Source organism: Spermophilus citellus (assembly GCF_964194105.1).
Source record: "Spermophilus citellus genome assembly, chromosome: 8".
Taxonomy (NCBI): Eukaryota; Metazoa; Chordata; class Mammalia; order Rodentia; family Sciuridae; genus Spermophilus; species Spermophilus citellus.
This window is the reverse complement of record NC_138189.1, coordinates 12,751,487-12,779,104: the sequence shown is the minus strand read 5'-3', so window position 1 is coordinate 12,779,104 and position 27,618 is coordinate 12,751,487. Positions and strand designations below refer to the sequence as shown.

At 42.4% G+C, this 27,618-nt stretch overlaps 1 protein-coding gene across 4 annotated transcripts in view; it reads left to right on the top strand.

Annotated features, from left to right (window-relative positions):
• Positions 1 to 27,618, top strand: part of FAM184B (family with sequence similarity 184 member B) — a 111,393-nt gene that overhangs the window by 32,184 nt on the left and 51,591 nt on the right. For all 4 annotated transcript variants that reach the window (XM_081303269.1, XM_081303267.1, XM_081303270.1 and 1 more), the window contains 4 exons: positions 21,852 to 22,610; positions 23,323 to 23,458; positions 24,617 to 24,744; positions 25,256 to 25,462. In XM_081303269.1, coding sequence (XP_081159395.1) covers positions 21,852 to 22,610; positions 23,323 to 23,458; positions 24,617 to 24,744; positions 25,256 to 25,462 — 1,230 coding nt within the window. The remainder of the gene's footprint in view (positions 1 to 21,851; positions 22,611 to 23,322; positions 23,459 to 24,616; positions 24,745 to 25,255; positions 25,463 to 27,618) is intronic.

Sequence of the window (27,618 nt, the reverse complement as noted above, 5' to 3'; positions counted from 1 at the left end):
GGGAGATTATTCAGGTGAACCTGACTTAATCACATGAGCCCATAAAGCTGAATCTAAGGATTAAAAATAAATCAGATTTGAAGTGAGAAAAGCTCAGTGAGGGAGATGGAGAGGTTATAGACTAAAGAATGAAGGGACCCTCTAGGAGCTGAGAGAATTCCCCTGATGGCAGTTTCACAGCCATAGAACTTAATTTATTAGAAACAGGTTTTCCCCCAGGGTCTTTAGACTTGAGCTTAGCCAGAACAACTCCTTGGCTTCATGCAGTCCTTGAGATTCTAAGCAAAAAACTCAACTGTGCCACACCTAGACTTCTGATACACGGAACTTATTTTAAGTGACTGAGTTCATGGCGATTTGTTAATTAGCAATAGAAAGTGAATTTGTTTACTTTACACCTCGAGAAGTCCAGACCAAACCACTGAGGAGAACAGAGGCTCATTTTTACTCTCCCCATCAAGACTCTAGAAACTATTTTTCTTTGCTGTTTTACTTGGGTAGGAATCTGCTACAGTGGTATCTATTATTGACTATCTAGTGTGATGAAAGATTCCAAATATTGCATCTGAATGGAGTCAGAGGGAACACAGGATGGTTCTTGGTTCTAAGATAAGCTGGGGCCATTGAAGGAATGAAGAGGATAATAAGAGGAAATGGCTGACAGGAGATGGTGTCTGGGGACCCAAAAGAGAAAGGTCTCCTGACTAGTCTTCCAGCTTCCCCTGTTTCAGCACAGCAGCCAGAGTGCTGTTTCTATAATGTGAATCAGATCCTGTCCCCCTGCTCAAAACTCTACAGGTCTTCTTGTCTCACAGGGATGAAATGAAGTTCTTCATTGACCTAAAGGACCTTTGCCACATCTCCCTGTCCTCTCATTGTCCCCTCTTCCCCATCCACACTCACCTCCTTGTGAAACCACCAATACCATATGTTCCCTATGCCTGTAGGACCTGATCTTAAAATAATAATAATAATAATAATAATAATAATAATAATAATAAATGATTCCAGTAAGAACACTTGACAAGGGATTTAACCTCTTAGCAAAAATTTCAGTGTACCACACATTATTGTTGACTGTAGGTACAAAGTTATGCCACCATTCTCTAGAACTTACTCATCTTGCTTTGTAAAACTTTATACCCATGGAGAAACTCCCCATTTTCCCCTGTCACAGCTCCCTGGTAATTACCATATTACTCTTTGATTCTCTGAATGTGTCAGTTCTTTATGCAGGTGGAGTCATGCAGTATTTTCCTTTCTGTGACTGGCTTATTTCATTCAGCAAAATGTCCTCCAGGTTCATCCATGTTGGCTAGGACTTAGCTCTTGAATTCTGGCCTGGAATGCTCATCCTTCAGATACCTCACTACTCTTTATCTTTGCAAGATCTTTACTCAAATGTTACTCTTTTAAAGAAGCCTCCTTTGACCACCCTGTGTAAAATTGCAACTCCATGCGCTGAAATATTCCTTCCTTGCTTATATTCTTTTTATTAGCACTTGTCACTATCTAACAAATTGTTTAATTATTTAACCTTTATTTATTTTCTGACTCTCCCACTAGAATGTTAGCTTTGTGTGAGTAAGGACTTGGATTTGTTTTAAGCCTGCCATGCCCCCAATACCAAGAGCAGAGCTTGTCACATAGTGGACACTCCATAAATGTTTGCTAAATGATTGATCTAAAGGGAGACGTGTGCATAAGGAGAGATATACTGTTATCTTCTAAGAACTTCTTTCTCTTTACAAAGAATTTGGTGATGACCATATCCTTGAAGAAAAAATGGTGGGTTAGCTGCTTGTTCCCACTAGCTACAAGAATCCAGGATAAGAACAACGAGGTCTCGCAGCTTGCTTTTCATGTGGAGCTGACAGTATAGACTGCTATGATGGAAAAAGAAATACATGATATAAAACATAACCCCCCCCCATGTGGCTTTATGATACAAAGCACCTGGAGGCCTGGAGGTTGGCTCTTGATGACAGTTATCTTTTATAAATATTAAATAAGTATAATCTCAAAACCACTCACTCATCCCTCCCAGCCTGCTTCCACCTAGGCAGCTGCCACTCTTCCTTGTCTGTCTTTTGTGACTTGAACAATGAAACCAACCTGGTAACAGCACTCTTCCCAAGGTGAGATTATGTGCTTTATTTCAATAAGGGAGGAGTAAAAGAACAGACCAACCAGGTTGTAAACACTACAGTAAGAACTAGGGTTGTAGCTCAATGGTGGAGTGCTTGCCTAGCACACGGGAGGCACTAGGTTCAATCCTCAGCACCACATAAAAATAAGTAAATAAAATAAAGGTATTGTGTCCATCTACAACTGAAAATGTTTTGTTTTGTTTTAAAGCTACAGGGCTAGAGTTGTAGCTCAGTGGTAGAACACTTTCCTAGAATGTGTAAGGTGCTGGGTTCAATCTTTAGCACCACATAAAAATAAATAAAAAGGGGGCATTCTGTTCATCTACAACTACAAAAAAATTTTAAAAATAAAAACTACAGTGAAACATTCCTAGCTATCCCCCAAATATTCTCAGAACTAGAAATATCTACTATGTTTATATGTGTATGAGTAATATTCATTTTTTAATTGTCCTTATGGTGTGAATTATTTGACATACACCCATTTATTTGATTCAGCAGGTTTTTTTTAAAAAAAATTTATGAGCTTCTGTTTTATGCCAGACACTATAAAACAGGGAGCAGGAGAAAGACAAAGGGACTTTTATTACTTAAGTTTAGGTTTGGTTATACCTAGTAGAACACCACCCCCCGGTCCCCTAATAACAGTAGCTGTAACACATACAAAGTTTTTATCTTCTTTCTATAAAAAGTATACCTGGGGCTGGGAGCCAGGCTCTTTTTATCTTCATGCTTTACCATGCTGCCCTGGCCTAGAATGCTCCCCCAGATGTCTGCTTCCTGGCCACCCTTGCATCTCCCTGGAATCTAGAATAAGGACACCTGTGGAGATGTTGTGCTGGCCGGCTACCTTGGATGGAGGAGGGATCTGAGGAGGCTGACTCTGCACTGGGCACCTGGGACTGCTCGGCCTGGAGAGTGGAGTCTACCCAGTCATTAAGGAAGGACAGGGCTGGGCCAGGAGCCAACACAGAGAAGAAACACCCAGAATCAAATCCAGTATGAATATTTGAAGATGGTTCTATACAGGAGACTCAAGCCATCTGACTTAATTCAGAGAGTTGGATCCTTGCAGGCACAGGGCCATATGTTGCAGGGGAAGGAACTAAGATTTTAGAGTCAGACAAATTTGGGTTCATGGCCCAGTTCTTTCAGTAGCTTTGTGACATGTGACAAATTATTAGTCCTCTTTGTTTTCTCAGTTTATTCCTCTGTAAGGGAGAATAATACTACTATTATTTTATTAGCATTACTATTGTTAGCATTATTCAGTGAGATGATATCAAATACCTACATTTTATACAGCACTATTCCTAGCATAAAGTAAACATTACAAGCATTGATGATGGTGATGATGATAATGATGATGGTGATGATGATGGGTACAAACTGCTGTGAGACACATACCTGTCTCTCCTACTCACATCTCCACACTGGTCAGCCTGGCAGGGTCATTCTTCCTACTAATAACAGGCTTTTCCCATGTGATAGAGAACAGGTCACAGGTCAGTGAGTTTGCATATCTCTAACATTCAGACCCAATAAGGAGATGAAATATTCTCTCTAACCTCAGGGAATAACTCCCAGGAGGGGCTTTGCCTGGCCTGTGCCAGTCACTATGGTCAGAGGTTGGAGTTCTATCATCAGCCCAGTCTGGGACATGTATTCACACCTGTGGTCAGAGACAAGGGTTGGCTGGATCCTGATAGTGTGTGGGTTATCATGGGAAAATAAATAAAATAGTTGTCACTGTATATCCAGCTGTTATGTCCTTTTGTGTGATTATGTGGTTAATTGTTTTAATCAATTTGTTGATAAATTAAAAACTCCAGGAGGCAGGGACCATGGCTTCTGTATCTGCACATCCTTGAGCATCTAACATGGTACTTGATAAAGGAAGACTTCTATAAATGGAGGCTATTGAACTGGAACTGACTGGTTTATGAATGAGAGATCAGAAAATAACAGATTCTGTAGATAATTCCCCAGGAGATAGATTGAGGTTCCCTGGGGTTTTATGGGCTCCAATGTTAAAGTATTCAGAAAGTCTTTGTCCGTCTCATGAAGAACTTCAAGGCCAGTAGAAAGAACAATGAAAACCAAGAGATAAAGATATAGTCCTGGCACTTCCATGAAAGTTGTGTGATTGTAAAAATCAGTGGATTCTTGAAGCCAAAATTGATTTATTTTTGAAATGAGAATCATCATGGGGATAACTTCCCCCCAGGCTTAAAATTCAACAAACATATTTATCTTTCTTTTTGACATTTTTCCAGCTATTTTTGAACCTCCATTCAACATCTGAGCAATGTTATAATCAGTTGTTTAAAGGTCACTGTACTTACTTGGTACAACTTAGAAATTTCATGATTCCTTTTTCAATTTAACCGGAGGACTCAATTTAGGGGGGAAAAAAGAAAAGAAAAAAAGAACACTAAACTGAAAATCAGAGAACAGGCTATACATTCATTTTGCCAGGAAGAGATGAGGGATATCGGCTTCCACTCTCTGAGCCTCAGATTCCTTGTTTGTATACAACACAGCTAGTGTAGATTTGGTAAAAGCCAAGATCTAACTTTGTAAGGAATGGGCCCAGAGGAAACAACCGGTCTTTCTTTTTCTTTTGGTAATTGGGCCATCTTTAGCTTTTGCTGGACACAAGGCAGCCCAGTCCCGGATGGCATTTCCCAGCCTCCTTGTGGCTGAATGTGGCCATGGAATTAGTGAAGGCCAGAGGGAGGTGAGCAGAGGTGATGAATGCACCTTTCAGTTCTTCCCCAACCTAAGCACCAGCTGCCCACCCTGAGCCTCCCCTATTTTCCCTTCTTACCAGACAGGAAAGGTGACAAGCATAGCAGTGGCCTTGGACCCAGATAATGGAAGGTGCATGTTGAGAATTGACAAAGATGGAGGGTAGCAGAGCTGAGTGGTCACTAAAGTGGTCCACCCAGTTCTGATCACCAGCACCCTGGGGACTGTTGAGAGAAGAATGAATTTCCACTTTGTTTAGCCCTCTATATTTTGGGGGGATCTTCTTATAGTAGCTTAGCCTGCTCCCTATCAATACTTTTACTTAAGATCCTACCAACTATAGAATTCAGGTTCACTTTTACTGAAGAGTCACTCCTGCTTTCTTTCAGTGGTTTTTGCCGTGGTGAAAAACACAGGCTCTGGAACCTGAACAGAGTAGAATAATGGTCTGATTGCTTTCTAGCCATATAACCTCAAGCACAATACTCACTTCTCTGTGTCTTGGTTTTCCTATCTGTAAAACTGGGGCAACCATAAGACTTACTCGCTGGGATGGTTAAAAGGATCTAATGGGAGAAGGTGTATAAAAATGTTACCACAGTGCTTTGTAAACCCTCAGGTGATGTTAGTTGTTCATGCAATTATTAGCACTATTATCAGTATCGTCCCATTGCTATGTCACCACCATTATCATGTATTCATGTCCTTGCAGAACTAGTTTGTTGAGCATTATGGGATTGGGGAACCTAATATGAACAATCACCTGTCCTTCATTCATCACTCTGGGATTCTCTGAGCATCTGTTTGACTTAGTGCTATGTATGATCCACATTCTAAAGAGACCTGCTGCCTTTTCATGTATTCTGGTTGTGCTCTTGTCTGCAGTGTGGATGAACATAGCATTAGCTGTGCCCACAATTTTGTACGCTGAGCATCTCTTAGGATCCAGACCATCTGAAATGATGTAGGAATAAAGAAAATTGGTAGGTAGCAATAAGGAAAAATGAAAAAGGTAGGTAGCAATAAGGAAAAATGAAAAAGGTAGTAGCAATAAGGAAAAATGAAAAAGGTAGGTAGCAATAAGGAAAAATGAAAAGTGGAATAGAGAATGGTTTGTTTTTTATAATTGTCATCTTTATAGTTGCTTCTTGATTATGAAAAAAATCCCAATGAAAGAAGCTTAAAAGCCATCAACAAGAAAACTTTCCCTTTTAATCAAATATAATACTGGACAGAGAAAAAAAACTTCATAGTTAATTGGTTCATTTAGATTTGGAATCTTAAAATAGTTTTTAATTTTTCTCTCATCATTTTAATTAAAACCATTATACATATGTTATAGGGAGTTATGAAATATGACAAACATTTTTTCAAAAATTGAAATCTCCAGCTGTGCACCATGACACATGCCTATAATTCCAACAACTCAGGAGGCTGAGGCAGGAGGAAGGATCACAAGTTTGAGGCCAGCCTCTGCAACTTATCAAGGGCCTGTCTCAAAATGAAAAAAGGATAGTTTATTTTTATTATTATTATCGAAAGCATCCTGGATTCAATAGCAATACCAATAATAATAATAATAATAGTTTTTAAAAATCAAAATTAAAATTATCCATAACCCCACTACCTAGAGATAACTACTACTAGCATGCTGAGACACCTCCTCTGAGTCTTACCTCAGCTCTCCTCCTACCTCTCCAGGAGTAGCACTTGCTCCCTTCCACTCTTCCACCTAGATTCTGTCCCCAGAGCTCTTCCTTGCTGCTGTCCTTGGGTTCCCATTCTCTCCCCCACTCAGGACACTGGCTGTCACTGCAGTATGTGCACTAATTCTGTCCAGAGAAAGGTGACCAGCAAATCAATAAGCTCTTCTAGGACTTGATCTCACGTGCCCTTGACACTAACAAACAGAGATCCAAACTCAAGGTCTTAAAGCACTCTAGGCCCAGCACTTCCCAAAATGTGTTATGAGGATATTAACTGGAATAATAATGATTGTTATTTTGATAACAGAAGAACTTAATGGCCAATTGGTGGAGTAAAGAGAGCTAAACAACTGTGTTTTAACAGAGCTTCAAACACTTCTCAAGCTTATCTGACCATGGACTCACATCTATTCTCTTTGGGAAATGCCAGTTTAGTTTGACCATTTCATTTCTTAGGAGAGGCAACTTCATTTTCTAGTGAGGTTAAGGGACCTACTTAAGGTCGCAGTGCTTGACAGGGCAGAGCTGAGCCTCTGGTCGTTTGTTGGCTGGCCTTGGGCCTCCTTGGGCCTCCTGCCAGCCCTCCCAGCCTGCACCATCTTCTTGGCTGGATGTTTTATGTGATCATTTCAGGTGCTCATGTGTTTCTCATGTTTTGTGTCAAAGTAGGAACCAAGCCCTCATTTCTTATTCTATCTCCTCCAGTTCTGGTGCTGGTGCCAGTGAACTATATTGGGTTTACTTAGAAGAGTCATGAACATCAGCTCTATGGACACTTGTTCTTACTGACATAGCACCCATTCTTCTGGGCCCAGACTTCTAATTTCCTTTGAAATACTGGCCATGTATAGCCTCAATCTTCAGACCATGTGATTGAGGCAGATCCATCCCATTCCCCTGGTCCCCACATGACATGAAAGTAGCCAGGCTATGCAACCTACCCCACTGGCCACAAGGACCAATCAGCACTAGACATGTGACCATGGTCAGGTGAATAGAGTTAGCTTTAAGGCTTTTGTTGGAACCATTGTCAAGAGACAAGTTCTCTCTCCAAGGGTATGCTGAGCTGGTAAAATCTAATCTGAAAGCAGTCTATGACTATGTTGTCCATACTCTACCAAAGAATAAAGTCGGTGCAAAGGAATAGTTTTACTCTGACGTAGAAAGAGACGGAGTCAAGATGACACCATTTAAGAGCTTGTACCTGATGTTAGCAATGGCTCTGGGCTTCTCTCATGCACGAACTCATACATTTCCTTTAACTCAAGCTAGTAGATGTGGGCTTCTGTTTTCATACCTAGAAGAGTCCTGATTAGTAAGTCTGCACGTAGCTAGGATTCAGTTGCTAAAAAAAGTAATTATTTTAAAAGAGATTTCACACATTTTTAATGGACAAAAAAGATCTGCCAAGACATGCTACAAAGGCATTATTTCATAACCACTGGATCTTTTTTCCCTTTTCATAAATAATGAAAGGCTCTTCAGGAGCACATACTAAAATTCATTTTCTACCCTCCAGCACTGACAGACAGTATAAGATTGGCTCAGGGAACTCATCCAAGAGAAAGGAGACTGTCACCATTTGTGAAAATGGAGATGACTTTACACGTAACTCTATTATCCAGCTCCACCTTGGCAACCTCCCAGCTCCTCACCTTCAGAATGTGTTAATAGGATTTCATGTAACCTCACAGACAGCTACCAGATTTGAACCAAGTGAAAAGTGCTCTGGACTCGGGGTGCTCACTGAATTCTCACTGAGGAACTGTTTCTACCGATTTCTGACTTTACCCTCTGGGAGGTGTAAAATACCCAAATTGCATTTTTTTTTAACCAGTAGTGACATTCCTTTTCTTCCAGGCAGTTCTGAATAAGTCCCTCTCGGTATAACACATCTGAGTGGTGCCTCCTCTCTGGAATTCAGAATTCTTCTTTTCTTTTTCATCACTTACTCATTCACTCCTTGCCACCTGTTGAATTCTGGGCTAGGGGTTTTGCCAGGTGTTGAAGATACAGTGGGGAGTAACAAACACCCATACTAACACCTCTTACTTAGGATCTACTGTGTGCCTGTTAGTTGTCTGGCCCAATGTTGTGCTTTTGGACAAAAGGTTCATCTGTCATGACTCTGCCCCACAAAGCCAGCAGGCTTTGCAATGGTGAGCCCCCATTGACCATGTCCTACTCTCAGGTATGCCAAGCCAGATTAAGGCTGAGAGCCATTGGTGTGGTTGGTGAGGAGCCTTCTGGGAGTACTAAGCAGCACTGTCTTGAGTCAGCCCCTAGATTTAGAAGAAACACTCATAGAAGCAAGAACACTCTTAGAAGAACACTTAGACGCAAGGAGAAAAAGTGACATAAAGTAGATTAGTTATAAAAAGGATAGTCTGGAGGAAATTACTTCAGAAATTTGTAGGCAGCACAGACAGCAGTCTTTGTATCAAATGTTTTTCAATGCTGTCAACATTTGTTCCCAAAAGAGGCTTATGTAAGGTTGAGTTTTGGAGATCATTTCTGAAAGCACAGACTAGCCCTAGCCAACACGGGCTCCATTCCTCACCTGTGACCCGAGGTTAGGGAGTGCCTTGCACACCTCACTGCATTCTCAGCAGCAGCACTAGCTTACGTGCTTCTCCATGGAACAGAGGCCCTAAGTGCAAAAAACAACACATTTGCAGTAACTAGGCTGCTCAGACTGAAACAGGCCAATTTTTATTTCTCACCAGTCAGATGGAGGCAGCAGAGCCAAAGCCAAATCTTCCAGGAGGCCTCAGGACTTGGCCTTCCTCCTCATCTCCTTCTAGGCTGTGTCTCAGCTGATGTACGTGAGGATTAACTGATGCAGAACATTCTGTATATTCTCTAGTCTTGAAAACAACAACAATAACAAAAACTAGAGTTGTTCTGATTATATTTGAGGTACACACCCATCAGAGAAAAGTTGGAGAATACACAAAAAACAAAAGTTAGAGGGGGGAATGATCACCCTTAATCTGCCCCCAAATAACTCTGGCCATGTTTTGGTATCTTCTTCACACTTTTCTTTGTCAATGTGTATTAACATGTATGTAAGTGATCATGTGTATGTAATTTTAAAACAAACTTGAATCTATCAATTTTATAAATTTTTATCTTAACCTCTTCCTAGTTTTTTGAGATCCTTGTCATGGTGATCATGTCATGTGTATTCCTATAGATTCTCCTGGCAGCACAAGTCAGGGATAAAAGACTGGTTTTGAACTGTACCCAGTGTGGCCCTTTCATTTCTGGAGTTCAGGTTAAGTGGGCAGCGTCTGCCCCGTCACCAATAAATTAAAAACCTGACAGAGTATTTAGCAAAACTCCTGCCACTGCACCGGAGGCTACATGCAGTACGAGCACAGAAATTCAGCCTTGGCTGGGAAAACAATCTGCAAAGATAACTGGGATCATAAATGGAGGTTTGGGTTTTGTTCAGGTGTTGTTGGCAGGGGATATTTAGCTTGAAACATACTGTTTATTGAAGATTTGTAGATGGCACAGTAAACAAATTGGAAAATGTTACAAGAGATTTTTCTCCCCGGAGAATTGGTAGAGAAAATAAAAATTTATTTAGAATGGGCATTAATGTATTTATATTTATCATGATGTGGGATTTACCTTGTAAAGCTGCTTTGTGAGCCAGAAAGTGCTATGTAAAACTAATGTTAGCACCCATTATTATGTCATTTATTTGGAAAAATGGATATGTATATCTATGTCAGTGAGCATACAAATCTGCTTTTAGAATTTAAGTATATAAAATTGTAATCTAAATGGGTGAATTTGCAGAACCATTATGTCTGCTTTTGCAATTCACACAATTCTGTTTCTATGCATGTGGTTATAGGCTTTGATATTCCTGCTTGGATTGCTTGTCTGCCAAAATAGTTTCAAGGAGAAGTATTAACTTTTCTTTATTTTCATTCATAAAAAAGTATCATGGTTTGGATATGAGGTGTCCCCCAAAAGTTCCTGTGTTAATGCAAGAAGAGAGGCAAAATTATTAGATGAGAGCTGTAACCTAAATAGTCCATCCTAATTTTCTTGGACTAACTGGTAGATAACTATAGGTAGGTAGGTGGGGTGTGGCTGGAGGAGGTGGGTCCCTGGGATGTGCCCTGCCTAGGATTCATCTTTCCTGTGGCCCCTTCCTCTTTCTCTTTCTGCTTCCTGGCTGCCATGAATGGAGTAGCACTCCTCTACCAGGCCTTTCTGCCTTGTCTTGGGTCCAGAGCCATAGAGTCAGCCTACCACAGACTAGACTTCTGAAACCATAAGCCAAAATGCGCTTTTTTCCTCTAAATTGTACCTGTCAGGTATTTTGGTCACAGAGTTGAAAAGGTGGCTAATACAAGAAGTATCATTCACACGTATGCATATTTATTGAGCAGGTTGGCTAATCAAGGGAATTTTCCATAAAGCTCTAGACAAGTGACTTGAGATTTGAGACAGACAATATGGTCCCTTTCCAGTCCCCACATCTTCTAAAGCCTGTAAAACTACTCAAAATGAAGGCAGGTCTGTGTCCATGTGTGAGTATTGGAGAAGCTGAAATTAAAAGCCTTCCTGAGGGACTGCCCTCACCTTTCAGCTGAGCCTCAGTCTACATTGCTTTGGGAGACAGTTGGATTCCAATTACTCAGAAGCTTATGTCTCACAATTCAGTGCCACATGCAGTGAGGCACCTAGCAACAGCTCTCTGATGGGCAATGATGAGATTTTAATTAGCTTCTTGGATCTGTCTAGAAATCCATTCCAAGCTCATTTGTGTGAGCCCAGCCTGGTCTGGGTCCTGTTCCAACTTGTTTCTATAAAGGAAGAGGCAGCAACCACATGGCCTCTGCCCTTTTGGGCTGCTTTCAGGATTCCCAAACATTGAAGCTCCTCTCTGTGCCCAACGAAGAATCCAAAGCCGTAACTGTGGCCTTTCTATGGTCTGGTGTCTCCGGATGCCATGTTTCTGAGTAGGGGTGTGTAGCTACCCTTCAGCCAGGCAGGGCAAAAATATTTTCTGGACTCTTCCTTGTCCTCTATCCCATACCTGAGAATCACTGGCCTGCTGTTCCTTCTTGTCTACAGCTCTCAAAGCCCATACCTTTTCCCCGGCTGTAATCTAGCTTTCTTACTCCCCTAAGTTCTCTTCCAGCCTCCATTATACCCAGACCGTACTTTGCAGCCAGGGCACAGTCCCAAAACTTAAGAAATGGAGAGTTTTAGTTGCTAGAAAGGACACAAACCTTGTGAGAAAGAAAGGCTTCCTGCCTGGAACGTGCACCACAGGTTTCCCATTGTACACACCCATGTGGCTTTCAGACGCTGAGATCTCTTGCAACTGAATATAAAAATGCAGATCTCTGGAAAGCCCAAAGACTTACCTACATCAGGATCTCTGGTACAAAGCCTGGGAGTCTGCGTGGGCACCAAGTGCTACATGAAGAGAATAAAGCCTAATCCCTAACCTGGAACGTCCGACCCCTGCCCACCTGTCCAGCATTGTGTCATACTGCTCTCCCCTCTCCTATCAATGCCCTTGACCCTGGTTATAGCTGAAAGGACAGCCTTTGCATGTACCCCCACAGTCTACTCTACTGCATGCCTGTTTTACTTCCTGGTCTTATTCTGCTCCCAACCTGTCTTTTCCTCAGACTCCTTCTACCTGACTGACATTTGCTCATCTCTCTAACCTAACCCAAGTGCAAGTATTCTCTGCACTCTGATAACATTTCTGCTAGGATGAAATGATATTTTATTCATTCAACAAATATTTATATTTGCAAAACGTAAATTTATATTTACAGAATCCTTGAACATTCAAGGTACTGTTCTGGGATTTAGTGGTGAACTCAGCAGACAAAAACCCCCTCCTGCAGATAACTCATATTATAGAAGAAGAGAAAATCAGTAGAACTGCCAGATCATATGGTAATTGTATGTATCATTTTCCACAGTGGCTGCATTGTTTTACACCCCACCCCACCCCCCCGGCAATTCACAAGATGCTCCCTGTCCTCCCCAGCATTTGTTTTCTCTCTTTTTTAAACGATATCCATCTTAACGGTGTGAAGTGCTAAAACATTGTGGCTTTGGTTTACTTTTCCCTAAGGATTAGAGATGTTGTGTATCTTTTCATGAGTTTATTGGGGGACTCCAAAATTTTTACCTAAGCAATTGGAAGAAAGGAGTTGCTGTGGAATGAGATGGGGACTATTGTGGGAAGAGCATGTTTGGACAGAAATATCCAGAATTCAATTTGAGAAGCATGTTGGATATCAAAGTGTAGATATTAGTATACAACAGGATATAGGAATCTGGTGTTCAGGTGACAGGTCTGACCTGGTCAAACAAATCTGAGAGTCAGTAGAAAATGAAACATGCATAAAATCATGGGATTGGTTGAGATCCCAAGGGAATGTTTATAGAGAAGACAAACAGTCCAAGACGTAAGCTTTGGGGCACTCCTATTTGAAGGATGAGAATGAGGAGGAACTAAATAACCAAAGAGATGGAAGGCAGTGGTCAGTGGTCAGTAGAAAGGTAGTGTATTCTAGAAGCCAAGTAAAGACAATATTTTAAGCAGCAGGAAATGATTTATTAGGTCAATGCTGCCAAAAAAGTTAAACCAGTGAAGCCTGAAACTTGACTCTTGTTTTAGTAATGTGGAGGTCAGTTGTGATCTTGATGGGCTATTTGGGTAGATTAATTGAAGTGAAAGGCTGATTGGAGAAGATTCAAGAGAGAGGAACTGGAGACAAACTAGTGACAGTGGGTATAAAAGCATTTGAGGAGTTGCTATAAAGTGGTGAAGGAAAATGGGTGAGGTGGGATCAAAAGAAGTATTTTTGGTAAGGATAAAAATCATAGCACATTTATATATTGATGGGGCTGACCCATTAAGGGTGACGCAGGAGCAAAGGGAATTACTTGAGTAATGTGATCTTTTCCCCTATGTTTCCCTGTGCCTCTTCAGAACTCCAAATACCCTTAAATGTACTGATTATATTATTCTTGATCTTTCTTTGTGTATTAGATTTTCCTGCAATAATCCTGGGTAACAATCAACTCTCAAGTCTCAGTGGCTTTGACAACAGTGACTCATTTCATGCTCTGGTTGGCTCTGTTCAGCTGCTCCCAGCTGTGTTTGACTAAGCCACGCTAATTCTAGACTTCTACTGCATGTGTCTCTTGTTCTAGGACCAGTGACTATGCTGCACACACTTTTCTTGTGACAAATAGTGAAAGCAGAGGAGGACCATCCAAAACACACACACAAACACATTTAAAGGCTCTGCTTGCAACCAGTCCATTCATTTTGTCTTGGCCAATGCAAGTTCAACATCATTAGAGAAGTAAAAGAAATGCCATCCACAGAGTGGGAGGAGCCATGGCAAGGAAGATGAATAAAGGGGGTGGGGAGAAGGTAGGCAAATGTGTGCTGGGATGCCGTAACGGATTTTAAGTTCATTATGCCATTTAATCTCCAAAGAGAGCTATGAGGTACACACTGCTCCCCCATGTCATAAATAAGGCAACTGAGGCTCAGAGAGGCTCAAAAACTTACTCAAATTACCATAGCTAGAAAGAGGTGGGGCTACAATGTGTGCCCAGATTTAGCAGGCTCTAAAGCAATGTGGCCCCTAGATGTGAAGTTAACCCCACTGCAAAATAGGATTAAATGTAAGAATGTCCAAATTGTAAAACTGTTACATGAGTAACTGAAAAAACATAAATTGCCTGGCCCAGTGAATGTCGTACTCTGCATACTTAGCACATAGAATTGCCTTTTTGTCCCCTTTTCATTTCATTTCTAACTCTTGTTGCTAAACTTGATGGAAACTTTTTTCAGGATCTGATGCTTGTAGCCTAGTTAAGTCTATAATGCTCAACCTCAAAGACCCCAATAGGCTCCGTGCTAAAATTCTCTCTGAAGTCAAACTATCTTCAGTGGATTTGTAAAACTCTTGGGAAGACCTCCCCCCTTTCTCAGTATTTCTCTTGGCTGCTAAATTATTTATGTCCCTTGATAGATGCTGGTCAGCCTCCTCCTGAGGAAGCAGATTTGCAAATGAAGCCTGAACTCGTTTCTTTGATACTTCAGTGTAGTGGTAACAGGCAAGCAGATGGCAGGGAAAGGGTGCCACGTGACCCCTGAGGCACCGCGCCCAGAAGGGTGGCTCAGAATGTGCTCAACAATGTTCAGAGCAGGTTGTGGAGATTGTGTCTCTGAAATCCAAGGAGTTTTCCTTTTGAGGGGATGGAGTGAGAGGAGAGAAGGAAGAAACATGTTATGAGTACCTATTATGTGCCACTTCAGCGATGTAATTCTATTTGATTCTCCCAGAAACTAGGTGTGGGTTATCTCCATTTTACAGACAAGAAAACTGAGGCTCAGAGAAGTACAATAACTTGAGCATTTAAAAGATAAGTGTTATAGAGATGGATATGGAAAAACAAAATGAAAGTTCATTTGGAATGAGTCCAGGGTCGGTGTTGCTTTCCACTGTGCAGAGACCCTGGCTCCTCTTACACCACGTTCAAATCAACCTTAGCCCATGGTCCAAGATGACTGCCTGGAAATAGAAGAACCATTTTAGAAGAAGTAATGACATTTTTTATATCCACCTGACCAGATCTTGGTCACACGGCCACTCTGAGCTAGAGGAGAGGCTGTGACATATGACAACACACTCACAGAAAAGCTAGGACTCTATTTCTGATGATGAAGAGAGAAACAGATACTTGGTACATCAGCAACTTTCATTACAAGGAATGCTGAGGACCTCAGCCTTCATCATAAGAAATGCTGTTGCCACAGAAATCTCCATTGGGCTGAATGTGCCCCATGGACAACCATAATAGGAAGAGTTTGGTTCCATAGGTTCTTGCTGTGAGCCAGGCACCATACCACATGCCTCGCAGCATTACCTCATTTAACCCTTCAGTTACTTTATAAAACAGAAACTTTACTCTTCCCATTGTACAAATGATGAAACTGAGGCCCAATTAGATTACATAGCATGCAAGACCACAGCTAGCAGACAGCATCTGTACGCATACATCTATATGTGTGACATCCTTACAGGGGCAAATGGAATCTACACTCACATGGCACAGCATCCTTCTTCAAGACAATGGTAAACACCTAGGAGTGTGGATCAGGCCAGGCACTGTGCTAGGTGCACAAGGAGCTACAAAAACGTGAGCTGAGTTCCCCATGCTTAGGAAGCTCTCACTCTAATTCATTGTGCCTAAATGTCCATAATTATGACATGAAAGAGCCATAACCGCTTTTTCCAAATGGTCCAAAATGTCCTGAGAAGACAGATGAATGGGATAACTTTCTGTATCTGCAGGGAGCTGCTATGGTTTGAATGTTTGTCTCTCCAAAATTTAAGATGAAACTTGATCCCCAACGTGGTAACGTTAATAGGGAGTTAATTAGGAGATGAGGGCTCCACTCTCCTGAGTGGGATATGGACCCTTATAAAAGGATTTGAGGGAGTTTGTTTGGCCTTTTCTGCCCTTCCACTATGTGAGGGCATGTTTTCCCTTCTGCCACAAAGCAACAAGGCACTATCTTGGAAGTAATGAATTACCCTTACCAGACACCAAATCTGCCAGCACCTTGATCTTGGACTCTCAGCCTCCAGAACTTTAAATAAATTTCTATTATTTAAAAATTACCCATCTGTGGTATTTTGTTATAGCATCACAGACTTAAACAGGAGATAAGAAATGCCTTATGAAGGAAGTGAAATTCCTTATATCTTTTCTCAATTATTTAAAATAAGACTCATTTGCCTGGAATTATACCATTTTTTTGTATCTTCTCCTTTCTTCTGAACTCTTTTCATTGGCCTTTCTCTCATCTCAGTCTTCCCCCCTACTCCCACTCCCACTTTGGTCTTGTTTGCCCATCTAGCCATCTACTCCCTCTGTCCTTCTTCCCTTATGATCACCCCTTCCCTAAATTCCATTTTTTCTTAACCACAGCAGCCTGGATTCTGATCCTACAATAAACTAAATATTACCAAATACTCTGGCTTTTTGCCAACCCACAATTAAGTGTCTCAAATCTTTTCTCTCTGGATAGGATAGGTTAGGATAGGATAGGAGGTAGTGTTCATTATATAGGCATTGGATAGAAGATATTCCTGTGCATTACCTTATTTAGCTCTCAGTTCAATCCTAGAAGGTTGATGCTATTGTTACTCCCATTTTAAAGACAAAGAACTGGGCTCCACAAACTTTGAATCACCTGCCTAAAATCTCCAGCTAGGAGGAAAAGAAGCTGGTACTCCAATTCTGTAACTCAAGCTCTTAATCATTTCTCCTACAAAAAGCAAGAAACAATAATTTATGCTAGGAGTATAGGAGTGGGCCAAGAATTAGAGTCAGGGTCTCAAGAAACATGGTAGAGAATTGAAATCACTTCTATGAGGACAAAGAAATAGGGAATTTTAGAACAGGTTGCTTATAAGGTTGGCCCTCAGTTAGCATCTGGGAAATTATTCAATTTCCAGAGGAATCCCACTACTTAAACTAACAAGGGTTGCTCATTATGCCTAAAATGTACCAAAAAAAAAAAAATGGTTTGTGCTAAGCACCTGCTTTCCTTCTGGGAGTTTGGAAATTGGACACATGCCAAATAGAGGTTGCCTGGCTGAGGATCCTCCAGTAAAAACCCTGGGTGCTAAGTCTTTGACAAGTTTCCTGTGTTGTCATACTGTGGGGTGGTCAGCACCTTGCCTTGATAGGCTCAGGAGGTGTGAGCTGCTTGGGAAATAAAAAGTCTGAAATAATTAACTAAGAAATAGAGACAGAGCCAGAAATTAGTTAAAAGCAGAGCCCCTGATAGGTCTTCCAGTCCTGATTCTTTATTAAGGGGGAGTACATCAAGGCACAGATAAGGTTTCAGAGGGAGGAGTCTTGCTTCTGGGTGTGGCAGGGGTCTTGCAATAAAAAGGTTGATTGGCATTTTGGCAAGCCACACCCATCTCTGAGAGGCTGTGTGGCTCCAGCCGGCTGCCCCATCTCTGATGCTGTGCTGAACTTGTGGTGGAGCTGGATAGGAAGCCACATGAACCCAGCATTCTCAAACCAGCAGGGTTGCTGCTAGGAGTTCCCAGTATCAGGCTTTCCTGCCTAATGGCTTTGACATCGTTTTAGTTCACGCACAGTTCACATATGGGTCATGGATGCCTTCTGGCACTGTTGCAACTCCTTCACAGGTGAATTAACTCCATTGAAAGGGAAGTTTACTATTATAGGGCAGACCGCTCAGAAAACATACCAAGTCCATTTTGTCCAAATTGGAGAGACACTTTATTTAGCCAGCCTGGCCAGAGACTGCTCCCCACAGAATTCTTAACTGCCAGGAACAGCACCTAGCCTGAGCATTTCAGGGTCTTTAAAGGCAAAACCTGCAAAAACCACATCCATGTTGGCGAAGCAGCAAACAAGCAGAGGTACAGAAGCTGAATTGAGCAGTTAGCGAAACAATGTAATGGGTACATTGGTATTTCCCACAAGACTTTCCAGGTTGGCATAGCAGCAAGCAAGCAGAAGGGAAGTGGGTCTCAAAATGACTCTACTTGAGTACAAGTTAAAGAATTGTTACTAACATCTAGACAATCAATCTCTGACAGGGTACATTGCCCAAGAAAAATGGGAACCAAATATAGAACAACTTTACATTGTATAAGAATTGCCATTTTGTGTTGCCAAACATGCTATGCTAAGCAATTGTTGATAGGTGCAGAGCCGGAGTGTTCCCATGGGAGAAGCATTTCTTACATGACATGGAGTCTCAGGGTAAAATGGAGCCTGTTTGCATTGCCCATATGGCCAGGCCCATAACACTTACCCCTGGCTTGCCATCCAGATTCCACTCCATGCACTCTTACCCTTAGCTGATTTTGCTTTGTGTCCTTTGCCATAATAAATCATAGCCATATGAATGACTATATGCTGAATCTTGTGATTCCTCTAGTGAGTCACAAAGCCTAGGGTAGTCTTGTGGACCGACAACATATTGGGGTAACTAACAGATGTGGTAACAGATAACAGCAAGTCAGAGTCTCAGCATGGTAATTTATATCTGGCTCAGGTCCTCCCAGTAGAGGGCAGCCCTACTGAGTATTCAGGGCTCAGATGCCTTCCATCTTGAATTTAATCTTCCTCTAAGTCCTCTCCATTGTCTGCAGATAGGTAAAGAGGCTGTGTGAAGGATACACATCCTTCTTAACCTTAATGTCTGTGTTGACCCCAAGATAACATGCATTACTCCATTCACCTGAATTCAATTGGCAACTGCTAGGCTATGGCCCTGCTTAATGCAGGGGGCTAGGAATGTGATTTCTGCTCAGTGTCTGAGCCCTGCAGCAACTATGATAACTTGCAACAATCCCATTATAAATACTTAATATGAACATACTGTGCATTCAATTTCATATCAAGTATTATGGAGCAACATGCAGAAGTGCTATTGTTCTTACCTAAGCAGCAACTGACATACAAAATGGGATTGACCACCCAAATGAAGAAGGGGGAAGGCTTGCTTTTTCCAGTAACTCTTCTCTCCTACCAGACCTTTCCTCTGTGTTTCCATAGTAACTGGTGCTGAATCCTCTCAGAGCATTTATAAGAAAGCATTTAAACTTTCCATTTTCTAGTCTGTCGCACTGAATTGTATTTTTAAAAATATTTTTAGTTATATATGGACACAATACCTTTATTTTATTTATTTATTTTTATGTGGTACTGAAGATTGAATCCAGTGCCTCACACACGGTAGGCATGCACTCTACCACTGAGCCACAACCCCAGTCCTGAATTGTATTTTTAAAGATATCTTTATTTGTAGATGGACACAATAACTTTGTTTTGTTTACTTATTTTTTTATGTGGTGCTGAGGATTGAACCCAGTGCCTCACATACATGAGGCAAGCACTCTACCACTGAGCCACAACCAAAACCCTGAATTGTATTTTTGAGGTCACAAATCTAATTGTCTTATTGAGCAGCAATTACCTCCAGTGACCAGCACAGAACTTGGCCCATTCAAGATGTACAGTGAATTCATGAATAAATAAATGACTGAATGAGGCAGCAAGATGCAGTGAGATCCTGTGTGGTGAGCATGTGCTTCGGGTTAATCATACCTTCTTATTTATGACCTTTTACTGAATTTCTCTGAAACTGCAATTCTCATTCTTAGAACAGGAAGAAAAACACTAAATTACAGAGTTGCCATAGGAATTTTCTGAAATCATGAGTGGATATATGGTTTCTGTCCCTGTACAAGGCACATGATAGATTCTATAAAAATGGTATTTATTATTAATACAAATTATAACCAACATGGTACTAAATTCAACATTTACTTAGCTCCAGACACGCTCTTGGATGGTAATCACTAGGAAGCCATAGAAAACACCAGAAGTTGGCTGAATTCCGTGCAAGAGTGATGCAGAGGCGTTCTAGAGATGAAACTTCATTTCATCGTGGTGTCTTCCTGGGAGGGCAAAGAGGCTAGTAGTTTCCCTGGTCCCTGCATGGAAGACGTCAAATTCATGATTCTTTATCTGGTGCTTATTCTCCCAAGGCCTCATAAGATGCCAAGCTCATCTTACACCTTGAAAGTTTCAAGATGGAGTTCTGATTCCTTCATCTACCCTTTTCCTTCCCCATTTAAATCTTTTTGGAGTGTCCACCTTGAGCTGTCCACTGGGGACCAAGAGTGATGAACAGCGAAGACCAAGCTCCTCTCTCATAGAGCTTACATTCTGTTGTGGAAGACACACAATAAACCAAGAGCTACATCACATGGAGACAATGGAAAATAAGACATTAGGCTGTTTCCTGGGTGTATGTTACTCTTCCTTCAAGCACTGCAGTCTCGAAATAAAGTATTGTTAAATCTATAACACATGTCACCTCTAGTGGTACTCTTTGGTCTTCTTAAATATTCATTTTATACATGCAGGTGTGCTTTGGGTTAATCACACCTTCTTATTTATGACCTTTTACTGAACTTCTCTGAATATTTAAGAATATTAATTTTATACATGCACACACACACACACACACACACACACACACATCACTTTCAACTTTTTAAGAAAGTAACAGAAAATTTTGTTTTTATTCCAAACTACATGTTGGAGAATCCCCAGTGCAAATGCTATCCTCCTCTGCTTGAAGAGGGGGTTCTCACCTGCTTAGTTTCCACCAGGCTCCTGAAATGGCCTGTAACCTCCAAGGAACTCAGGGCCACGAGGATACAGTGTGAAAACCATGGATGAGTCCCTAGTAGAAATCTGACAATGACATTATAGTCTAGTAGACAGACTCATGAATAAGGAAACACCAGCCACCAACCAAGGCTAAAGGTAAATCAATGTGAATGACTGTGGCACAGGACAGCATTTTAAATACCCAAGGGAACCAATGTACACACTTGCTTTGGTGCCTTCTTCACTGGGATGTCTAGAGGCATTTCAAATTTAATACATCCAAAGAGAATCCTTGATTTTCTTCTCCATATCTACCCCACCTAGTCTTTCCCATCTCAGTAAACAGCTACCTGTTGCTGGAGCCAACATCCTGGGAATCATCCTGGATCTGGGCTTCCCGCTGTGTTCCTGGGTTCCTTCATCCCATTCTCCGCTTGGCAAAGAGTACTTTTCCCCTTTTGTTTTAGAAGTAGAAAGGGCCAACATCCTTTTCTGGTTCCTGGTCTGGGAAAAGTCTTTCAATGAGGGGGGAGAGGTGTGATGCCAACTGGATTTTTCAAAGATACGTTTTGTCAGGCTCAGGAGGGTCCCTCCATGTGGAGTTTTCTCCAATCTTCTTCCTGTACCTGTGGAGAATACTTTGGGCTGGGTTTTCTAAGGTGTTGTTGGTGTTTTGCATTCCTAAGTGTTCCTTTGGAAACAAAGAAGATCACATCACCCCTCTGCTTTAAAACTCCCCTAGATTCCTGCTGTCCTCTCAAAGTCCCCTGTGGATTACCCTCTCAGAGAACTTGGCTTCCACCACCTCCCTGTGCCACTTCCCGGCTCTCTACAGTTTTCAAAAACCGGCAGCCACCCAAATCTTCCCAGGCCCTGCTTGTGCCATTCTACCTCAGTCCCCGGTGTGGAGGAACAGCGTCTGGCCACAGCCACCCTCCCACACATCCAGCTCCCTTGTCCTAACTGGGCTCTGCTGATTTGCTTGCAGGTCATTTATGCCCTCAACACCCGCCAGGATGAGGCGGAGGCGAGCCTGGAGGCGCTGCGGGAAGCGCACCAGGAGGAGCTGGAGGGCGCGGTGGCCCAGACCAAGGCGAGGGTCCTGCAGGAACAGGGCAGGTACAGCGACGACGAGGAGGCCCTGCTGCAGCGCATCCAGGCCCTGGAGAGCGCCCTGGAGCTGCAGAAGAGGCTGACTCAGGAGGCGCAGGCCGAGTCGGCCACGTGCAGGGTGGAGACCAGAGAGCGGGAGCTGCGGGTGGAGGCCGAGCACGCCGAGCGCGTCCTGACGCTGTCCAAGGAGATGCTGGAGCTCAAGGCCGACTACGAGAAGCGGCTCCGGCATCTGACAAGCTACGAGGGCCCCCAGTGGAGCCGGCGATCCCAGGAGAGCCCCGAGGCCAAGGCCGAGCCCGGCCCGGACGCCGAGATGCAGGAGGTGCTGCTGGAGGTGGAGCGGCTGCGAGCGGAGAACCAGCAGCTGAGCCAGGACTACAGCCGCAAGGCCGAGGAGCTGCAGGCCACCTACGAGCGGGAGAACGAGGCCATCCGCCAGGCCATGCAGCAGTCGGTGAGCGAGGCCCTGTGGCAGTGGCAGGAGAAGGAGGCCGACCTCCGCAAGAACTTCCAGGTCCAGGAGTCGGCCCTGCAGGCCCAGGTCAAGAAGCTAGAAGGGGACCTGGAACACAGGGGTCGCAAGATAAGTGACCTGAAGAAGTATGCCCAGAAGCTGAAGGAAAGGATTCAGGTAAAGTGGCCTCTCTTCATACCTCCCCCAGGGCTAATAGGCTGCCGATTTTGTACACCTACTGTGTGTAAGGCACTGTGCTGGGTACTTGATTTCTACCAGAGTGAGCACAGTTATCTCTATCAAGTTCATTCAGCACATTATTTATTAAACACCTACTGGGTGCTGGGCCCAGGGCTATGGGCGGAGGATGCATGATGAGCTAGACTTAGTCCTTCAGCTCTGAGAACTTAAAGACTTTCAGGTTACAGATGAAGAAAACAAAACTGAAATTGAGAAGTTTAAAGACTGGCCTCCCTGAACATGCAGTGAATGTTTCTGAACTCAGGACAACCTAACTCTAAAGCCTGGGTTTATTCCATAACAATGTGAGTCTCCTAAAATCCTCAGTACATTTGTGTTCCATTGATGAGTCAGCTGGTGAGCCCTACAAAAACGCAGAGCCCCATTTTTAAGAAGTAGCAGTCACTAATATTTCTAATACTTCCTGAGCATTTTCTTCTGTACCAGACGCTTAATCTCATTTAATCCTTACTAGAAAAAGATTAACTGACAGCCAGTCAGAGGATGAGTAGGCATTTGATGAACCCTAAGCCACTAATTCCAGAGACTCAGGGCTCCTGCGTGCACTTACCCACCTTTCAGATCTGATAACTGTCCTGCACCCAGAGTGTGTCTTTATACAGAACTGAGACCCATACTGTCTGTTTAGGACCTGGATGTGCAGCTGAGGGAGGCTCGCCAGGAGAACTCAGAGCTGAAGAGCACTGCAAAAAAACTTGGGGAGAAGCTGACAGTTGCCAAAGACAGACTGATGCTACAGGAGTGTCATGTGCCACAGAAAACTGGTGAGATGCCCTGGAACAAGTTCCTTAAAGATTGGCAGTTAACTACCAGGTCAGCCTGGTTCTTCTGGCAGCCATGAGACTGCTGAGGGAGCAGAGGGGAGGGGCAGGGCTGTTTCATCTGGCTTTTCAGGTGAGTGAGTCTACTCCCTGCAGGGCACAGGTGACACCTAGAGTTAGGCTGAGCTGACACCTAGAGCTGCTTCACCTGGAGCTGGCACAAGCCAGACACCTAAAAGTTGTGATGTGAAAAGACCCTTTGCCTCCAAATAGTTCCCCATCTGACCCATCTGAGTGCTTGCCCTTCTTGGCGCAGGCTTCCCCCTCCATGTTTAGACAGGACTTTGTACTTTGAACATCATTTCATACAATTACATTATTGTGTCTTCCCAATAACTTTGTAAGATAAGTTTTCCATTCTTTCATATTGCAGATGAAAAAAAATGAGGCTCAGAAAGGATAAGTAGCTAGTTCAAGGTCAGCCAAATGTTCGATAATAAAGCAGGTATATGTAGCTAAGAATATTTGACTCCAAGTGCCTTTCATTAGGCTCTCTCACCAAAAAGTTCCTGAATACCTGCAGCTTGACCAGCTTGATAACAGGCACAAAACATGGGCTCTGCCTTCAGGAGCTTATGGGAATGTTACACCACAGCCCATGGCATCAGGGGCGTGACCCAGGGAGCAGGGGAATAAGGTGTCTGAATAGAAGAAATTACAGCAGGCTGAAATGTGAGAAGGAAGATACACAAGTTAGAACCAGAAGAGTGCTGAAGGTTTAGAACAGAGATGCTCAAATATAGGGCATGAGCACCTCAGGGAACAGGGGAGGGAAAAGTTAGTAGTTGTTATTATAATTATTTTTTTCTCATCCTTTAAGTTCTCATTGAATGTACCTATGTTGGGGAACATGCTCAATATTTTTAACTAATAAAAAGTGCAATAAAAAAATCAGATTACTCGTTTAGGAAGGGAAAGCATAGCAATTAATTAAGCTCAGCATGCTGCTTGAGCAAAGATGAGAATCACTGGGTTTATGAGCAGAGCACATAAGTAGAGGAGTAGTCACCAAAATGGTTGAAGAGCAGAATGTGGGACCTGTCCTGGACACAAGGGCAAAGTCTAGAGCATCCCAGATGATGTTGAAACTCATGCTTGCAGATGACATGAAGCCTGAGAATGAAGTTCTGGGGGAAGTGAATGACCTGGAGGTCCACAGTCTACACCCTCAGCAGGATCAAAACTGCCCCAAGGAATGTCCCCGCACCAAAGGAAGCACAGATACACAGGTAGTGTCTGAAGCCCACTGGAGGGGAAAGTCACAGGAGGGTTTGCTGGCATGAATTTCAGGTAGAAGTCATTCCCCAACCACTTGGAATCATCACATCCATGATTTCAAGAGTAGAAGAAACAAGAATGGAGTTTTAGCCAGCTTTCTGTCAACCCCTTGTCATTTGGAAGTAGGACACTGGGACATGTAGTAGCATTTTCCCAGCTTTTATGCCAGCTTCTGGGAAACTGAAAACTGTTTAGGATTCTACTCCATATTCCCAATCAAAACAAACAAGCATTCTTTAGAAGCTGCTGTAGTATGGACTGGAACATCAAATCCCATTTGCAAAAGATACACCCTTCCAAAGAGGCCCTCTCCAATATTGACAAAGTGAAGTCTGACAAATTTCTAGTTTTGTAAAATTTATTCCCTTTCTGATATATGCATATTAAAATGTTGCAAGAGTTGCATGAAAGAGAAGTGATAATTCCCTGGATAATTGCGCAAAGTCCCATTTCTTTCAATAGACCAAGAGAGAGGCAAGTGTTGAGACAGAATATGTGAAGCAACGATATGAAGAGGACCTTCGTAAAATCAAACATCAGACTGAAGAGGAGAAGAAACACCTCAAAGACCAGCTGGTGAAGTGCCTGGAAGACATGGTGAAGAAGCACACGGTGGAAATCAAAGCTGTTCGATCGTCCGTGGAGGCTGAAAGAAAGAAGCTGCAGAAGGTGAGACCCTCTTCCACAGCTGTAAATCCCCATCTTTCCCTTTCTTACACCTCCTTCCTTTCCTCTTGAGTTTCTTCTTTCCTTACCCAAACATTGACTGAGCTCCTGCTGTGTGCACCCTAAGCACACAGGTGAAATACACAGACCCTGCCCACAGGGAGGTCAGGGTCTTTGGCCTGACCAGGAGATGCCCCTGAGACTGTGAGACAGTGGGACCTGGAGTTGATGACATGGGATGCACTTGTTTCCAGTGAGCATTGGATTTAGGGGAATTCATCTTTTCTCACCCAGAAAAAAAACCAGAAATTCCAATAACCAAAACTCAGGCCTCAAAGCCTACCTAGATCTAAATCCCCACCCAGCCACCCAAGGAGAGCTACTTAATCTGGGCCCTCCCAGAGGGAAATTCTACATGCCTGAATTTTCTCATCTGTGAGATGGATGATGATAATAACAACATCTTACAGAACTTTGGGGAATAAATGAGAGGATTTATTTGAAAAAGTGCAGCATCTCCCAGTGCCTGGGTCCTGATGGGTCCTGTGAGGGAAGACAGGCTCTGCGGCTCCACCTCCCTCCTCAGCAGAGGCAGCTGTCTGCAGAGAAGGCTTGTGAAGCCTCATCTCTCCTGTTTGCCAGGAAAAGCAACAACATATGTGGAGATTTTAGGAAAAGAACGAAGTGTAGATCAATATATTATGAATGTGGGTGTATGCTTGTTTAACGCTTCTGAGAAAACCTCTTTATAAGCCAAGAAGGTACAGTTCCAGCACCAAGTGTACACTGAGATATAGTCTGTATCTCTGTGGGATGCAGATTTTTTGTGTTAGCTAGGAGTAGTAAAGTACATAACACATATGAACTGAATAAATACATGAGCTCATGAAAGACCCAGGCTATTCCTGGGCCTAAATCTTTTCTCTTCCACAAGCTGAAAAATCTGAACAGGTCACTTAACCTCTGTGAGAGCTGAACTCTAAAACAGTGATAAATACTTTGAGGGTTTGTTATGCAGATTAAATATTATATTACTTATGAACCCTTAGCTCAGTATACAATATGTAGTGAAAGCTCAATAGCTATTCTTAATAATTATGTGCTTTGGGTAACGTCATGTAAAATAAAAAATATTGCCTAATACCCATTATGCTTTCTACTTAATACTTAAACACACTGAATTCTTCTAGCAATATTATAAAAGTGGTGCTCATGTTCCCATTTTAGAAGTGAAGAAATTGAGATTCAAAGATGTGATGTATTAGGTCACACAGATATTGAGTATTGGAGCTATGATTCAAACCTGGCGATTCTAACCGGACAGAGCCCTTGGTCCCCAAGCCCTGGGAAGGGTAGACAACTGTATTAGAAGCATTTATCTTCCTGTGAGGTGTGACCAGTTGCACAACTCCCTTCTTCAGACAAAGAGTCTAGTGCTTGTTCCATCCTGAGTCACAGTTGGCAAGAAGGACAGTTGCTCTTCCAGATTACAGGTTGCTCTAGTAACCTGATGGCCAAATCTGACACTGATTGTATAAAACTCAATGGGTTTTGTTTTGTTTTGTTTCTGCTCAAGTTTCTCTGAACTTGTGTGTTTATAGTTTTCATGCAGTTTGGAGATTTGGCATCATTTCTCCATTTTTTCTGCTCTGCTCTCTTCTGATATTGTCCCACAAGTCTCAAGGCCCTATCTATTTTCAGATTCCTTCTCTCTCTGTGCTTCAATTTGATAGTTTCTATTGCACTGTCTTCAAGTTTACTCATGTTGTTTTCTGTATCATCTACTCTTTTTTAAGCTAATTCAGTACATTTTTCACATCAGATATCATATATTTCAGCTCTAGAAATTTCTTTCTGTTCTTATGTACAATTTTCTTTGTCTTTTCATTATGTTTACTTTTTAAAAATATTTATTTTTTAGTTTTTTAAGTGGACACAATATCTTTATTTTACATTTATGTGGTGTGGAGGATCAAACTCAGTGCCTCAAGCATGCTAGGCGAGCACTCTACCACTGAGCCACAACCCCAGCCCCATAATGTTTATTTTTTTTAAATCTTGAGCATATTTATAATTGCTCTTTTAAAGTCCTCATTTTTATAATTTTGAATCTTTTTCTATTGATGATTTTTCTTCTGATTATAGTCACATTCACTGCT